Source organism: Cricetulus griseus, chromosome 2, assembly GCF_003668045.3.
Source record: "Cricetulus griseus strain 17A/GY chromosome 2, alternate assembly CriGri-PICRH-1.0, whole genome shotgun sequence".
NCBI lineage: Eukaryota > Metazoa > Chordata > Mammalia > Rodentia > Cricetidae > Cricetulus > Cricetulus griseus.
Genome location: NC_048595.1, coordinates 328,360,287 through 328,378,256, shown reverse-complemented (window position 1 = coordinate 328,378,256; position 17,970 = coordinate 328,360,287). Strand labels below are relative to the sequence as shown.

General features: G+C 42.5%; 1 protein-coding gene across 1 annotated transcript; it reads right to left on the bottom strand.

The window, feature by feature from the left end:
- Positions 1-3,300: 3,300 nt before the first annotated feature.
- Positions 3,301-9,079, bottom strand: Plk2 (polo like kinase 2). Its single transcript, XM_027401490.2, has 14 exons — positions 8,678-9,079; positions 8,001-8,108; positions 7,736-7,852; positions 7,416-7,545; positions 7,150-7,237; positions 6,618-6,713; positions 6,316-6,514; positions 6,079-6,226; positions 5,663-5,760; positions 5,281-5,410; positions 4,803-5,043; positions 4,560-4,689; positions 4,213-4,323; positions 3,301-4,079 (listed from the first exon to the last, which is right to left on the bottom strand). The coding sequence occupies exons 1-14, from the start codon at positions 8,936-8,938 to the stop codon at positions 3,888-3,890; spliced, it is 2,049 nt and encodes a 682-aa protein (XP_027257291.1). The 5' UTR covers positions 8,939-9,079; the 3' UTR covers positions 3,301-3,887.
- Between the last annotated feature and the right edge of the window lie 8,891 nt (positions 9,080-17,970).

Below are 17,970 nucleotides of genomic sequence, written 5' to 3'. Positions count from 1 at the left end.
TGGTCAGTTAAAAACTGGAGAGCAAGAGGAGGAAAGTTCCAGAATATTTCATTGCCTTTATTTCTCACCCAAATATGTAATGAGGCCTGCCACAGCAATATCTACATTTATTTGTTCTATTATTTAAAATCCTGGTAGGCAATGGCTGCATGGTTTTAGTGTGTTCTAGGAGACAGACCATAGTTCTGAGCAACCCCAATTTTTTTCTGGATCTCTTCAGCTGTTGGGGTAGTAATGACTTCCAGTTGCCTCCCTAACTCCATGTGTTGGAGCTGTTCCAGCACATATAAGCCAATGTTCCTCATTAGATTCCTTCTGTTGGAACAGTTTACAGTTATTTTTGCTGTACTGGCTGAACCAGGAAAGGAAGACTGGATAGGCAAGAAACAAGCATGAGTCATTACTTTATGTGCTAGGTAATCAAGGCTCATGTCATTGCATGTATGAAAAATAGCAGGGGAAATAGCACAACATGAGTATGAATATTTACTGAGCACCCTGATGTGAAAGTTCTTTTCTTAACATTGAATATTGACAAGTGAGGAGACCAATGTTCAGACATGGCTTTTTATTGACAACCGTGCTGTTTTCCCACAGTCAGTACTGACTTTCAACCTTTTCTAGTTAAAAAAAAAAAAATGCTTCCTCCTTAGCCGACATTAAGTTTGCATTAAGAAATAATTCAGAATGGGTTTAAGGGGCCTGAAATACATGCATCATAAATGTCAGGTAACTAAATCCAAGAGGCAGTAACGGCCTCACTAAGCTCAGCTGTAAGTGGTTATTACCACTCAGAGCTGACAAGTCTTATTGCTTAAGGACTGAGTTCTCGAACCTGTGACTTACGATAGCTAGTGGAGCAGCATTCTTTGGATCAAATATGCTCACAAAAGGCACATGCTATTTTGGGATGTGTGTGTGTGTGTGTGTGTGTGTGTGTGTGTGTGTAATTTGGGACCTCTGTGTCTGTGACAGTTATTTGGTAATCTTTTTTCTCTTGTTCCTTCATGGCAATGACTTATCTGCACTGTTGTGTTTTATGGAGACGCCCACTGCATTTTAAAACACAAATGTTGTTAGGTGGGTGGATAACAAGAAGCAATTCTCATAAGTTTCCATTCTCAGAGTGTTATCCTGTACCCAGTCACTCCCAAATCACTCTCAATATACAGACATGTTTATCCAAGTGCTTTCTTGATCTACATGCCTATCCCCATATGAATCTGATTCACAATCTTAAACTCACTATACAACTCTCAACATCAGTCTGTCTCTATATAGATCCTTTCCATTTTGCCAATGCACACACAGTAAACCACCTTTCCCCACTTGGCCATAGGAGGCCCTAACCTTTTGCTTGCCTCCTTTTGCTAAGTCTCCAGTCCTTTCTCACCTAAATCACAATACTCATTTCTTCACTGTTTGGGCTCTCTTTCTTTATTTTGTTCTTCACCTATTCCATCTATGCTGCCAGGATGAATTTTGTAGATCTAATATGCATTACTCTCCTTAAAATTTCAGCAAGCCAGGCCTGGTGACAAATGCTTATAATTCCAGCATTCATGAGGCTGAGGCAGGAGGATCATTACAAGTTCCAGACCAGAATAGGTTTCATATTGAGTTCCAAGATAGTATTAAAAAAACACTAAATTAAAACCAAAACAAAGCACAAAAATTCTGTCAGTGGGTCTTCTATGCACAGCCTTCCAGATGCAGCCTCAATGCCTGCATGCGGGGTATGTTATCTGTCTCTTAAAGCTTTCCATGCCATTGTTCATATATACACTTCCATTGTGAACTCTCAGTCTTGGGCTTCTTGTAGGTTATTTCACTTGCTTAAAACTATTTGGCACCTCAGACTTTCATTTAGCCCTCAAACATCTTACAAACTCTCCTTAAGAATTTTCCTCCTCTGGAATGTGTTTCTGAGCCCACCTCATTCTCCGGGCTCTTCCTTATGATCCCTTCCCTCAATTATCACAAGACCCAGGGCATACCTTCAGCATAACATCACAGCACTCAAAGGGACTGAGGCAGATGCACTTTCCCTGCCACTCTGAGACTTCCTGGGGAGCAAGAAGAGACCTTGGTTCACTGCACTCAAGACTAGGCCCTGCACCTTGTCACACAGCAGATGCTCAGTAAATACAGGAATGAATAAGCCTGTCTTAAAACCTTAGAGTGACATACAGTGTTCCATTGTCAAATTCTAAAGAACATTTTTGTTTTTATTATTTTAACTCTATTGCTTGTTCTCTGCTCATGAAATTAGATTCAACTTGTGCACACCTGTTATTTTGTTTTGTTCAGCCAGCTCTCTAAGTCGTTAACAAAAAGAAAAAATAAGTTGATACATAGAAAACTCAAGGCAATGAAAGGCCATTGAGGAATCATTGAAATACCCATAGCAAATCCCCTAAAATTGGCTTTCCCTAAAATTGGATGAAGTGCAGAATCTGTTTTAGATAAACATATAACTACCATCTACTTGGACACTCCCCTGTATAGAATCACCATGTGAACAGCACGAAAAAGCAAAATGTTTCTCTTTTCCCAATAGTATTTTCCTTTTAGTGTAACTACAGTTGAACAACAACAACAAAATGTATTAGCATCATATGCAGGTCATTGTATGTTGAGGGTAATAGGATAAACAGCTTCTTTCTACACCTTTCAGTGAAAGGAAAACCTTATCAGATTTGCCTCTTCAATAATTTAGTAGGTTAAAAGATGGACCCACATCATAGGTTGGTTCACATATCTCTTCTCCACCTCCATGCACCAGAAGAAAATAGTGACTTGTTAACAAAGCATTTCCTACTCCTGGATGATGAACCAGTACTGCCAGAGGCCCTGGAAGTGTTTAGGCAGGTTAAAGCTGAGTAATACATTTAAGTGGCATATGTATTATAACACATAGTCCTGCCCATATTAAGGCAAACCTCCTGGACCTACTCAGTAATAGGAGGTCTGTTTGCACAGGATTACTCTGCTTTTTGGTTCTAAGTTAAATGATTTTTGAGGAACTATTTGAGAGACAAAGTGGTTTGGGATCTAGCAGGAATCCAATATTGGCAGGGTTGGTGATGACTATAAAAAGTGGTAGCCTCTCAAGTGGGGTCCACTCAGAAAGTCCATAGTTGTGATTATGACCTCAAAGGCTGCTTTCCTAGAGAGCATCATTAGGAAATGCGGAGACCTTCCTAGTGTGTTACATATTTGAACACAGCCCGTGTTCAAAGGCTGTGATGATGCGGTGCTACGCAGGAGAAAAGAGAGGAGGCCTCTGCTTCTATTTTCACACTCTTTATTGCCAAGAGTTCAAAATGGTCAACATAAAAAAAAAGAACATCTTGATAATAAATACTGCTCTTGGGGCTGTAATAAATAAAACGTTTATTAACAAGGAATGCACTTTTCCAGCCACAAGTGTATTCAAAAATAACCAAAAAAAAAATTATGTATGGCCATAGTTCACAGTTAAGCAGCCAAAAGCTGCTCTGATTGTAGCCTTTAAACAACAAGGGAGCATCCTCCCTTCTCCCTCCCCTTCAGGAAGTATATTCACAGTTCCAAGTCCTCAGGTTGAAAGCACTCTCCACAGAGAGAACCTAAGAGTCAATGCATCTTTCTGCAAAATTGTCCGATAAGCCTTTTCAAGACAGGTACTTCAAGGAAAATTGCATTCTGCTCCACTCTTGGATTGTCCAAAGTCAACTGTACACCTTAGGCTGGTCTGGTTCCAGCAGTCCAGCAGGCCACTGAGGAACTACAGTCAGTCGTACCACCACCTGTCCATCTTCTCCAACATGCTCTGTATCCCGTCGCTGGCTTCCTGTTGATCTCACAGTGGAAAAGAGTCCCATAGGGTCCACTCAAAATGGATTTCAGTTACATCTCTGTAAGAGCATGTTCAGGGCATATTCCATTCGATTTTTTAATTCTAAGGAACAGCCAGACATCAACAGAGTTGTCAGTCTGAAAGTTGTGGATATCCTGTCCTCATTGATGTATGTGAGAAGGTATTCTTCATTTTGGTTACAGATGATTATTTTTGTATGATCATGGTAGAAATTCACCTTTAAAAATAAACACAGGCATTAGAACTTGCTAAATACTCCAGAGTGATAAAGGTTCTGCCAAAAATTAAATCAAAGATGTAGAAAAAGGTTTTAGGACCTAAACATGTGCCTCCATGAGAAGCTCAGTTACCTGAAATGTGCCGTCATTGAAGAGCATCATTAAGGCTTTATCAGATTTTAACCACTGGAGGAGGTAGAGCCGAGGTCTTCGAATATCAGTAACACTAGGGAGATCGCCACCCTGGAAGAAGTCAGGAGAAACAGTTAGTGCTTAAGAAACTGGGCATCACTCAGTGCCTCTCAAACTTAAGCCTCAGAACGGCCTCAAGATTCCTGCCTCTGCCTCCTAGGGACTCTGAGTCACTGCATCTAAGATAAGACATGAGAATCTGAGCTAAACAAACTTCAAAGTGATGCAGATGATACTGGATCTAAACTGCTTCAACTATCTCTACTCTAAATCCATGAGGTACTTACATCCATGAGGTTCTCCTCCATGTAATGAGAAAAGTATTTCAGCACCGTCACTTGACTAATAAATTGTTCAGGGGCATCTGTCGCTGGGAAAACAGAACATTGGCCAAGTTCCGCATAATAGTGGACTGTTCTAGAAATCAGGAAGGAGAGAAAAGAAAAATTAGAAGCAATTAATCACTGTTTCCAGATTTCATTAGTTCAAAGGCAGAGAACTGACAGATTGCATTAATCAGGCATGCTTACTTCTTGTCTGGAAGGAGGCTCATGTGGGCGCCATTGTTGAAAAGGACTCCAACAGTGTGGTCTGAGAGCTGGTACCCAAAGCCATATTTGTTGGAGTAATCGACCCATTTGGTGACCCACTGAAAGGACGTGGTCAGCTGCTCTTTGGGAATACAGTCAGCTTCCGGCATATTTTCTAGACATCCTCGAAGGACTCTTGCCACTGTGTCTGCAACACTTCCCATGGTACTATCTTCAAGGCCTGGGAAGTCACAGAAACGGAAATGACAACATTGTTTACAATAAAACCACAGGTTCTGGAAATGCCTCTTCCTCCACTAATTTGAAAGATACAGAAACCAAGATTACTCTATGTATGTCTTCTCTCCAATTCTATAATTTTGCTTCTATGTTAAACTAGATTAACAAATTGACTCTGTTTACTTAGTAGACAGCACTAGCCTTACAGTTTATTTAAAATATGGTTTCAAACACTTACATTCACTGCTGCTGCTGCAGCTGCCAAGCGTCCCTCTGACTATCATCCGAATCGCATCCCCAATCTGCTGTTTGTTTTCCACTGCGGATGTTCCAGATCTGGCAACTGTAGTGGTAGGCGGCTGGAGCTCCTTGAAAGGGCAAGAAGAGCCATACAATGAGTCAAGGAGCTAAGTCTATTTATATTTGAAATTTCAGTTTAAAATGAGATTATGGTAATTACTGAAAAAGCTTATCAAAAAGCAACGGCCATAAGCCAGAGAAAGCTACTGCAGTACTGTGCCTGGAAGCATTGCTTCAGCCCGATAATCATGAAAATGCTGATTACCCAAGAATGGAGATGACCTAAAATGTCTATGCACGTATGTTCTTCCCCAACATACCTCATCTGTTCTGTGTTTGCTGGGTTGCTGAGTTATTGAAGTCTTTTTCAAATCATGCCTAAGCTTGTAAATGTCTTCATCTTCTTTGGACACTTTATCTGTAAATCAAGGAAAAGAATTGTGCATGTTAATCTATCCCAAGGAGGCTGGAACAGCTCCATGTCTCTGGGCATCCAAAGCAAAAAAAAAAAAAAAAAAAAAAAAAAAAAAAAAAGCTTCTCATATACATGCAGCAGACTTTAGTGATTAGGAAACAAAGTCTATCAATCATTTCTAGTTATGTATTTATTCTGCTGCTAGTATCAAAAGTCAGCAGTCTACAAATATACTGGTGAAATTACTCTAATCATCAACTCAGTCATCAAATTTAAGGGTAATCCTGGGTACAGAAAGGGGAGAGAAGTCTTAAAACTTACTGTGTGTGTCATTATATCTTGCTTTGTCTTTTTTGCCACCGAAAAGAGCAGCAGCAGCTTTCTTAAAGAAATTCTTAGCTGGGCTTGATAAGTGGAAATCTGGAACTGTATGGCAACAGCTAGAAGAGAGCCTGTCTGGAGTGAAGCCCTGTGGAACCAAAACAGAACTTTAGAAACCTCTCCAGCAATCAGGGCAATGACATGCAATTTTAAAGAGAGGTCAAAGAGTTCACTGACCTGCAGAAAGAAGTCATGCCGAATGATGTCATCCAAACTGGGACGGTCCTCTGGGTTTTTGGACAGCATGCTAGCTATCAAGTGCTTAGCAGGGGCCAGCAATGAAGATGGCATTGTATACCTTGCTTCCCTTATGCACCTGTATGTTTCTTTCAGATTTGTGGTTTCGAATGGAGGCCTTCCCAGCAGCATCGTATACCTGGGTACACAGAAGCATATCTTCAGAAATGGTCAAAAAGGCATTCTTTTGAACATTATGACTGAGTCAAATTTGCTTTTTAGACATTCTGGCATTTACTTACATCACACAGCCTAAGGCCCAGATGTCTGATTCACAGCCATGTCCTTGTTTGTTGAGGACTTCAGGGGAGAGATAATTTGGGGTACCACATATTGTTCTGAAAAGACAGAATACAGCAAGATCTCATTAGGAAATATTACATTCAATAAAGTTTCTCTGGGGTGACCCAATGGGAAATAAAACCTTGAAATTCTATACTAAATTTCTACTTGACCATTTTTAGTGGTTTTATTTGATCGAGTTTCTTTTGATAAGTTTATAATGTGTGTACAATTTTCCCAGCCCATATGACCAAGTGTTTTTAACCAACAGAGATTAGACTGTTTACATATTTCAGGCAAAACAAAACATCTGATTGCCTTAATAAACAATTTAGAGGTGTAAGTTACCCTAATTCATAGTGGACATTTATTTCAGCAACACTGCTATGGTACACAGATTCTAGTTTGAACTAACTTTCTATGAAGTAACAGCTGGAACAGAATAAAGGTATATTTGGTCTTCACAAAACCCAGATAGGATATGACTCTCACCTTCTTCTATGTTCCAGTGGTTCCAGTCTGGCTGCCAAACCAAAGTCGCCAACCTTCAGTTCCATGGCTTCATTAATGAAAAAGTTCCCTAGGAGGTAGAAAAGATGGAATGTGAACTCCATACGAGAGGTGCTTCTGTGGAGGTCAGAGTCCTCTACTGAAGCCATCCATTCCAAAGGCTAGATCCCAACTGAGAACACTCAGAGGTGATAGGAAAACCCACCTCTCCCTAACCCTGTCCCCAGCTTCTGCAGTGGAGGGCTTACCTAGCTTGAGATCTCTGTGCAAGATTTCTTGTTCGTGAAGGTACTTGAGTCCAGACACAATCTGCCTGAGGTAGTATCGGACTTCTGGCTCTGTCAACACCTTTCTTGCTTTCAAGATGTGAGCCATGGACTAGAAAGAGAAGGGGGAGGGGAGAATTTGTCAGAGTTTCCCAAATCAGGCTTCCCATTGCCAGACTAGTTACACAGGTTGGCATGGTGGGAGAATTAACTGACATGGCTAAAACCCCAGATACAATGTAATTCAAACACCACCTCTTCTTTCTGTTAGAGAGTGCACTGACCCGGGAGTTAGCACTTACCCGTCTACTGCAGTATTCCAAGAGAATGTAAATGTTTTCTTTGTCTTCAAAGTAGTGGTAAAACTGCACCACGTGCTTATGATGCAGGATTCTGTGAAGCTCGATTTCTTTGTCGATCTAAGAAAAAAGAAAAAGCAAGATAAGGCTTATTAACCTCTCATCATCTCTGGGAAGGCGGGGCTTACACATGCAGGAGACATTTTTCTACTAGGGTAGGGCCATCCCTGCACACAAAGAAAATACTTTACTCAACAGTCATACACACCTTTTCCCTTTGATGAGGTTTAGCTACTCGGCTGTGAGGAATAATTTTTGCAGCGTAGACTTTGTTGTTTGTCAGATCTGTCATTTCGTAACACTTTGCAAAGCCACCCTGAAAGGAAACAAAGCCGAGATGGAATTGAGCATGACAAGAAAATGGAGGGTCAACGTTTAAAACACATGAATACATTAATGCAAAGAAAACGCAAAGATTGGGGGAACAGAGGGCTAGGCAGAGGGATGCAATCTGCTTTGTAAAATGGTCCCTTCGGGAAGGGAAACAAATTCCTGGAAACCAGGCCAGTTTCTTGTCCCCCTTCTACAAAGGAGAGCTCTATGGAGAGGGGAAAGGAAAGCGGAAATGTGCAAAATAGCCTCTGAAGAAATTTGACAGGCGAATTTCCCCTGGGATCAGGTGGTGAGCGCTGGGGCTAACTTAGAACGCCCTCAGTCCTCCTTGGGACTCGGGAGAAAAGGCTGAGGCTGAGGATGCAAAGCCAATGCCCAGCCCTGTCAGCGTACTGAAGCCCAGGAGGGCAGGTGAGCGACTCACGTCGCGCGGACCAGAAGCTGGGGATGGGGGGGGGGGTGCTAGAAGCACTAGCTCAGGGTCCCTGTCTGCTGGACTTGCCTGGGCAGCCCGCCCTCCGGCCCCGCAGCCTGACACCGGCCGCTGCTCACCTTGCCCAGCACTTTGCCCCGGCAGTAGCGTTTCCCCGTCGTGGGGTCGACGATAATCCGCGAGATCTCGGGTCCCGAGTGAGAGTGGTGGTGATGGTGGTGCGGGGCCGCCGGGGTCACCTGGGCCTGGGGCTGCCCGTCTTCAGAGGGCTGCTGTGGTCGCTTCTTCTTCGAGTCCCCGCCACAAGCTTTGCCCAGCGCCTGCTCGCACATCTTGGTGCCAGCAGCGGGTTGATAGGTGATAGTCCGCAGGAGTTCCATCGTGGACCCGCCACCCGACACTGCCTGCTGCCACCTCCGAGGCACGGACCCACGTCCGGGATAGCCCTGGCTCTCGAGCCCCAGTTCCCTCTGCCGACCGACTACTCTGACGTCCTGCTCCGCTTGTGCGAGCGAGAACGAGCCGCGAAGCTTTATAAAACGCCCGCTGGATGGGGCGGGGCCGCGTGACGTCATGGCGAACGCTCCTCCCGCCGGCTCTGGAGCGAGCGCCGTGGCTAGGTGCGGGTTGGCCGCGAGGCTTCGACCCGGCTTGGAGGTGGCGGTGAGCGAAGTGCCCCCCGTTCGTCGCGCGCCCTGATCTTGGACGTGGAAAACAGAAACCCAAGGGCGAACGCCCTTTCGGGTCGCTGGCCGGTGCTGGGCGGTGGTCGGGGGAGTCGCACTGTGGGCACCGCCCCCTCACCGCCACCCTCACCACAGAGCGACCCGCAAACAGCTGCACCCAGAGACCCGGAGCGCTTGGGGGCCACCGCCCACCCCCTACGGCGGGGCTCCTACGCGCCTGTCTAGGGTTCCGTGGACCGGGTGGCTCAGTGGCTGGACCCGGCAAGCGCGGCCGGTTCCAGGCTGAGTTAGAGCAGCTGCGGAACAGGCGCACTCCCGGGTCACAGATCGAGGTGAACTGTGGTGGCGTGGGAGCATCTGAGCCCCCTGCCGCCTCTTCCCATCGCCTGATAAGTGTCCCTCTGTCAAAGGTCAGGCCCTTAACCTTGGATGGGGGTCTGAAGACCAGCAAAGGTTTGCTACGCAACAAGTCTGCCCATCGGAAAGCAAGGGCGCCATCCTGTGGAATTTTTCAGAAAAGCGATTAACGGTCTGAGTGGGCCGTGGTTAGCAACAAAATGGGCTTTGACGGTGGCATGCTGAAAGTGTGCCCCGTTGCTAATTATGATTTTACATTTGAAGTCATCTATGAGTTCTTGTTCCAAGTAGGTGACTCAAATTGCGTGGATCAAATGGTTCACTAAGCGGTGTCACCGCCCCAGTACACGTAGAGTCAATCTAAGTCCACCCCCCACAGACACACACACTGTGGGATGCAGGGGAGAATATAGACAGCTGAGTGGCAGTCAACAAGCTCTGAACTTGCTGTTCAGTTTTAACAACGCAGAGGCATACCCTTTTTTCTTGTTCCGATGGCAATGGTGCAAGCACTTATGGAGGACTGCTCAGTATTTTTTTAGAGCACTGTATTAAACTCTACTAGCAATTTTGAAATGCCTATGTCCTCTTAAACCAACTCTGGATCAAAAATACTGCCATGTTAGGAGAGGGAAAATAATAATCCCTCTACCTTCCTGAATTAGATTTGTGGTTCCTCAAGCAGGGCAGATAAATCACAGAAACACAAGCTTATTCATACACATGGAAGATACACAGCGAAATGAGTACCCTCAGAGGTGGCTTACAATTGAGGTTTGAATGCTATCCTAAGCCAGAACAGGAGTGTGAGGAAGAGAGGAAAGAGAAGGCAATCAGAAACAAGGGAGTAAATGGGAGTAAGGTTTGTTATTTTTCACCGATAAAATTGTCATTTAGAGTCTTTTTCTGGCACGGGAGACATTCTTAGGAATTGAGGGTTTGTTTTTTTTTCCCCCTTACAAAAGAGCAATATGCCATTTTCATGGCTTCTGTGTCTAACCACTTTTTCATTCAGCTCAAAATTAGCCTGACTCAGAGGTATATTTAAGGTGACATACTCTGGTTTCCTGTGGACATAATGGAGTGACATGGTCTAGTCTACATTCCCCCATCTTACAGGTGAGGAAATTAGATTGTAGACAATTTAAATAGCTATTATCAATAATTTTTTCATAGAACCCCCAAGTTAGGTCAACCACATACCCACCCTTTTGTTTCAGCCAACGTGGTACATAAGCATTTGTATAGGACCCAGTGACACTTAGAATTCTAGACTAATTCCTCCAGGCCTATCAAACACTGGGAGCTCTAATATCAGTCAACAGTTACAGACATTTACCTCATCTCCTGTACTCCCAACAGTGTACAAAGGAAGCTTCATAAACACTGCAGGGTAGACAAGGCAAGTCTTTCTCCTGTCACTTTCCCTTTCTGTGCTGTAAGTCACTGCAAGCCCAGGCATGTTTTTCACATGGGTAGGTAGACTTTAACCCAAGATTATCCCAGACTTGAATAAGAGGCGGGGCTGGAAATGGAATAGCAGAATTACACAACCCCTCCACTACCTTTATTCAAAAACTTGGTATGACCTTTGCTCTCCAGCCTTGTGCAAAGCAACCGAAGGAGCCTGCTGGTTTGGAGGAGACTGCCCTCCTTTCCCAGAGATAGCTTTACACTAATCCTTGTGTGTGTTCACCTATATGTGCATGTTTTAGGATTAAAAGACTGAGGAACAGATGATTAAGACTTTTTTTAAAATTCAATTTTGTGTCATACACTGTTAAATCTTTTTTATAGGGTATATGTTAGTATTTGGTAGACGGTTGACCATCCATGTGAAATTCAGTTCTGAATAAAATAGCAATGCTGAGTCTTAGGGCCCTCCTTGCCAACAGGGAAAGACTGATTTTCTTTATAATAGTGCCACCATGTGGACAGACCCAAAACTGTAGTTCATACAATAACAAAACTACTTTCCACTGGAAAGTAGTGGAACTACTTTCCACTCTAATTACAAAATATTTCTCTGTAGATCTATGGTCTGAATGAAAATTTTACTGCCAAACTCCCAATGGGGCTTCTGGTGAAAAAAAACTGACAAACTGATATCAACTTTAAAAGATCAAACAGCAAAATTACCCTAAACAAGGAGAGAACAACTTTTCTCTTGCAGCCTTATGATGAATTTGTAGTAAAAAAAAAAAAAAAAAGCTGTTTAATTAGACAAACTTATCAAAGAAATAGAACAATGAGCCTGAAGGTAGATCCCCATCTAGAAAGAACTTTTGTGTGTGGGAAGATGTGACACGTTAGTGAGGAAGGAATGAGACTGTTTAGTACATGGAGATCAGAATCAAAGCACTTTTTCCATACATGATGAAAACAAAAACCTCTATCTCATTCTGTCGTGAGATTCCTATGTCTGGAGAGCCTGATGAGGGGCAGTGGTGGAAAAAAGTGTTTCAATAGATGTAGCTATTCCTTATAGAAACCAAACATAAAGCATAATGGTTCAGTAGGAATGGAATTTACTCATTGCAGCCATAGTGGGGAGGACCAGGAAATCAAATGCCTTTGGTCCTGTCTTCGAGACTGTAACAAGAGCTTTGGGGTTACACATGGGAAGGAGAGAAGCAGGGAGCAAGACATATGCATCAGTCTTGATCAACTGGGGCTCTGGGGTAGGCCTGAGCAACAAGAAAGATGCTGCCTGGGTAGCTTCAGGTTCTTCCACAGAAGATTGTCCACCCGCCTGGCTGCTCCTAGAATTCTAAAGGACTGTAAGAGATGGTGACTCAGAGCAAAGGCCAAGGTGCAAAGGGCCTTTAGGTTTAGGACAGCCTACAACTGGTGACTTTTAAGTGCCATTTTGGCATTCTGGCACCGGACATTGAAGCCGGGAGTTGAGGATGTATCGAGTATTACAGCCCTGTAAGCACTGAATGTTTCTTAAATGAATTGGTGTCAACATACATAGGAATGTAATTCAATCTTGTAATTTAAATAAATGATTAAAAATAGGAATCTAACTCAAAGGTTTAGGGTAACAAAGGAGACAAGAGGCAGAAACATCCACCAAGCTCCTTATCCTGTTTCCAGGCCCCTCAGTATCTGAGACCTTCTGGAAGAGTCAGTGATCACACAAAACCAAGTTTTTTAAGTCCTTGCTAGGACACATGAGGGTACCAGAGCTGTCAAAATACCACAGCCTGGATACTTTCACTGTCTTATTTTTTCCATATCTCTGAACAATGAAAATCCAAGGTCAACGCTGATGGCTATTGGTCTCATCTGACACATCTCTTTTTCTTTTGCAGATGGCCACTTCTCCCTGTGTTCATCACATGGTGGCTCTCCAATGCACACACACTTGTTGTTGTGAGCCTTGTTTCATTTGACAAGGACCGAGACTTACTGTATGACTAACCCACCCAATCATTTAACCTTAATTATCTCTAAAGTCCCTACTGTAAAGTATTGTATTCTGTTAGAGACCTTACGTGAATTGTGGGAGAACTGACTAGGAGACAGCCCTTTGAGTGTACCTGTGTACCAGGGAATCTCTGGCTTGGGTTTGCATCTGGACATACCTGTGAGAGATTGTGGAGATCATGGTAACTGAAGTCGGAAGACCCACCAACTGTGGGCAGTGCCTTCTGTGGGCAGGGCTCCCAGGCTGACTATAAAGGTGAAAGTGCACTGTGCACTAACATGCCTCTCTACCCGACTGCAGACACAATGTGATCAGCTGCCTCTAGCTACTGCTGCCACATCATCCCTGTCATGACAGACTGTACCCTGGGACTGTGTGTGAGCCTAAATGAACCCCTCTTTTCTTAAGTAGATTTGGTTAGATATTTACCACAGCAACCAAACAACTAATACAAATCATGTTTAAAAACTAAACAAAACAAAAACTACAGGGCTGAAGAGTTGGCTCAGTGGTTAAGAGCACTTGTTGTTCTTGCAGGCTCAATTCCCAACACTCACATGGAGGCTCACAACTTCCTCAGGCACTAGGCATACACGACATACGTGCAGGCAAAACACATTTAAAATATCTACAGTTGGAGTAAAGACTTTAAAAAAGGAAAAACGGTATTAGTGGAGGACATGGGCAATAGCTTTTGAACACAAGGTAGAGGAAGATTTAAACAGCAGGAAAAGAACACTTTATCAAAAGACTGTCAGATAAGAAATAGTTAAGAACTTCAACTTATCAAAAGAAAGTTTAACATGGCAAAAGATAAGCTATGTAGTGACAAAGAAAATGGACATGTTAAAATGTACCATGTTTGAGCATTCAAGAATCAGCAACCAGACTGCAGACACATACCCATCAAAGAATTACAGTTTTCACAAGGGTGAACACTGGCTTGCAAACCCAAGCCAAGGGTGATTTCTCAAGAGGATGAGAAATCTGTTTGATTGCTTGAATATTACCAGATCTTTTGGGGTAACCCCTTCATGGTCATCAGATGATGCCAGGGAAATCGGGGTTGCCCTCTTGGAGTTCTTAGTTTTGCTAATGAAATAATTTAAGAGCAGACTCAAACAGAGCTTCAAGGCCTGCCACTGTCTCCCAAGTTCTGGGGTTGATAGTGTACGTCAGCATCCAGCTTTTCTTTTGAACTCTAGTAAAATTGGTCATTAAATCTAGGTGGGGAAAATTTCTCTGAGGAGCACATGGCATGAGGGAAGTGACACAGTACAAGAATATTTCAATATGTGGGTGTGTTTCTAAGATTTGGGGTCAGATTTGGACTTATCAGTGTCTGAGTTGAAATGGGTATCCTGGCTGATAGAGTCTATTCCTGCTACCAAAACAAAACACACTTGGCTAGAGGCTGGAAGCCGGAAATCACACCTCCAGTGGGTTCTGTGTCACAGCCTTCTTGCTGAGCCCTCTTGTGGTGAACTGGAGCCGGGATACCTCCTGCAACCCCACTTGTAAATGTATTGATCCCTTTCACAAAGCAGAACCCACGTGAACTCGTTGGTATAGGGCCCAGTGCAAGCTAACGTTCAGTGGCTCACACCAAGCTCCAGAGACTTCAACCCTGAAGCTGAAAAGAACACAAGCTTTATATTATATTTCTCCTAAAACGCTACATTAGAGTTGGAAATTTACTATTCAATACTTTTGAAAATTACCCTCCCATGAGATAAGGGTTAACTTGGTTTCTGTGGTATTTATTTTGATGTACCAGCTCAGGGGAGGTGGGGCGGGGGGGGGGGGGGGACTGTGGTGAATCTTACCTAGTAACTTGATTTAAAAATCTTTGTTATAAATTTATTAAAATATCTCACCAAAATCCACCTTCGTTCTTTTCTCTGGTTCATTTAGCTGTGTGTGATTTTTATCTTCTTTCAATTTTCTGCACGTTGTCTATCAGTAGTGCACTGCTGCTCCGGTGACTGTGAGCCTGTTGTCTGGGCATATGTCGCCCTCTGCTGGTGGTCAATGTTAATGCCAAGCAATGCCGTGACATTAAGGCTGCTAAAGGAGATGCAGCCCCCAAGGGGAAAAATCATCTCACTTTTCAGTCCATCATAGAGGAGTCAATTAGCCTACGAATTCAACTTATCTAAAATTAAAATTTAAAAATTTATTTGTTGTCACTACCTTCTCCTGGGTCTAGCCAGTGGGTCTGCCTGATCCTCCCTTCCTCAGGAGTTACTAAACCAGCATAATCCCTAACTACATTCTAAATATTTGTACCCACAGATAAGTGTAGTGCTTCTGCCTCAGCAGGATAACTTCTTTTTGCAACAGATGGTGACCACTATAGAAAAGCACAGTCAATTAAGGTTCAGTGTTACGGAGCTCACCTAATTGATACATCTACAATTCCAGTGCCTAAGGCTTAGGGAACATTGAAGAAGCTAGAGGAACAGGAAGTTTGCTGAGAGATCATGTCTCCACGAAATCTCAGAGAAGCTACACCCACAAATTCTTGCCAGCATGGCTGCCTGAACAAGATCAGAACCAGGACAGCACCAATAGGCCTGCTAATGTGGAAGGTGGGAAGCTTGGGAGGCCTAAGTCCTAGACAAAGCTAAAATAAACTCTTTCTTCCTTAGGTTGCTTTTTTTTCAGGCTATGTATCGCAGAAGTAGAAATGAAACTAGAACAGGTAATAAGAGCTGAATAAAAATGTTAAAGAAAAATGTGAACTATGATAGTAGCAAATGAACATCAGTAGTTTGTCAACAGAATAATCATAACCAAGTAAAATTTATTTCCAAATGCATGGGTGCTCCATTGTTAAAGATTCAAAATTTTTTATCTGTAGACTAATTTAATGTTAAAGGTTTGATATTGATATACACAGGGAGAAACAAGCATGTTCATAAATTGTAGAGACATTTAATCAAAGCATTTATTCCTAATAGAAATACTCAATAATCAATGGATACTTACTGAAAATGATAAACTATGGATTTCTTAACTAAGAGGTTAGCGTCACAGCTGATGGGAAAGCACTAGATACACAAGATTTAAGTGAAGAACAAGCAAGACATTTTTATTAATAGTAAATTTCTTCTGGAAATGCAGATTCTGTAATTAATGGATCAATGCAAAAAATCATTTAAACACATGAAACAACGAAAGCAAATGCTAGCAAGTATGGATGCAGCTTCCTTTGGACTGCCAGCCCAGCTTCTCCATGTTCTATGCCATAAGCATGTGGTGTCTTCAGCAACAGTGTCTTACCATCAAGTTATGGGGCTAACTGAGCACTGACATACCCTTGTAGTGTTCAGGTGGTTCTATGGAAGTAAAATGTCTCTGTAGCAAGACAAGAAAATGATATGTAACCTAATGGAGGTTTAAAGTAATTATCCATTTCATCCAGCTATGAACCCTGCAAGCTGCAGTAATGCCCTGCCTGCCTGCAAGAGATGCCCACCAGTGCAATGGGGGCACAGATATTATGGAAGTAACGAACTACCTTATTGATTGGACTTAAGACTCACCCCATGAGATGGAACCCATAGCTGATACTATTAATTAGGCGAAGAACACGAGATTAGAAAGGTCATGGATCTAAGGGAAAACTTAATAAAAATGACTCCTAGTGACATACTGCTGTACCCACAGATCAATGAATCACCAGAAAAGCTGTTTCTTGCCATGCTAATACAGAATTTCATAGCTGGACAACCTGCAGAGAGTGAGACGCTTTGAAGGGCTCAGCCCTGAACGGTATATCTTTACTACATCCCTCCCCGAAAAGCTCAGAGTTTTATACAGAAGGGATGACAGAAAGATTGTAAGATCCAGAAATGGTGGATGACTTTAAAGAAATGTCATTTTTCAGCCACAATAGAGCAGCTGAACATATAAACTCACAGAGACAGTGGCACCATGCATAAGAACCGTACAAGCTCAAGTCAACCAAAGTCTCAGTGCAATGGTGGACAAATCAATACTCAGCAAAGAATATATTCACAGTTGATAGCTGCTGGTAGAGAAGAAATCAGTTTTTCTTCAGTAGTGTGACTCTGGGTATATCAATCACACTTCAGGGAAGACTCCAAGCTCAGGAGTAATTGGCCAACACAAATTAGACTCTGTGATTTTTAGTATTTTTTCTTTCTTTTCTGTTAACAAGAAAAGGAATATGAAGCTGAGGGGGAATAGGGTGTGGGAGAGAATGTGGGAAGAGTTGGGAGGTGGGAAAGAATACAATAAAAATATACTGAATAAAATTCTCAAAGAACAAAATATTAGTAAGAAGAAAAAATAATGTAAAATTAAAAATTAAACTATCACTGCAAAAGATTCCACAATAACTTGAAAAACCTTCTAAATTAACAAACATGTAAATATATGTGTGTGTGTTTATAATTTACATATGTGTGTATTTGTAATAATATATGGATATATGTGTGCATGTATTTAACACTTAATGAAAAAGGAGGCCATTGATATGAAAGAGCCAGTAGGAGTATATTGAAGGGTTTGGAGGGGCAAAGGGAAAGAGTAAATGATTTAATTATATTTATCTCACAAAATCCAGAAATTCTGAAAGAAAAGACTAATAAGACACTTATAGGAAGTCTTAGTTACTTTTCTACTCCTGTGATGAAATACCAGGACCAAGACCACTTATGAAAGGAATCACTTACTTGGCTTAAGTTGCAAACTGTTAGAGTCCATGATGCTAGAGCAAAGGCATGGTGGTAGGAACAGCTTAGATCTTAATCCTCATCTGTAAGAAAGAAAAGAGAGGCACACTTGGGATAGTGCGAGTCTTTTGAAAACTCAGAGTCCTCTCCCACTGACACAAGGCCATAAAGAGAGGGTGTAATGATTTCACTAGACCCAAGACAAATGATAAATGGGTGTTTATTGGGGAACA

Coding starts and splice junctions, on each gene's coding strand:
- Plk2 (XM_027401490.2), bottom strand. CDS start 8,938: ATGGAACTCCTGCGGACTATCACCTATCAACCCGCTGCTGGCACCAAG. Junction 5,761..6,078: donor AAGATATAATGACACACACA/GTAAGTTTTAAG, acceptor CTTGATTTACAG/ATAAAGTGTCCAAAGAAGAT. Junction 4,690..4,802: donor AGCCTCCTTCCAGACAAGAA/GTAAGCATGCCT, acceptor CCTGATTTCTAG/AACAGTCCACTATTATGCGG.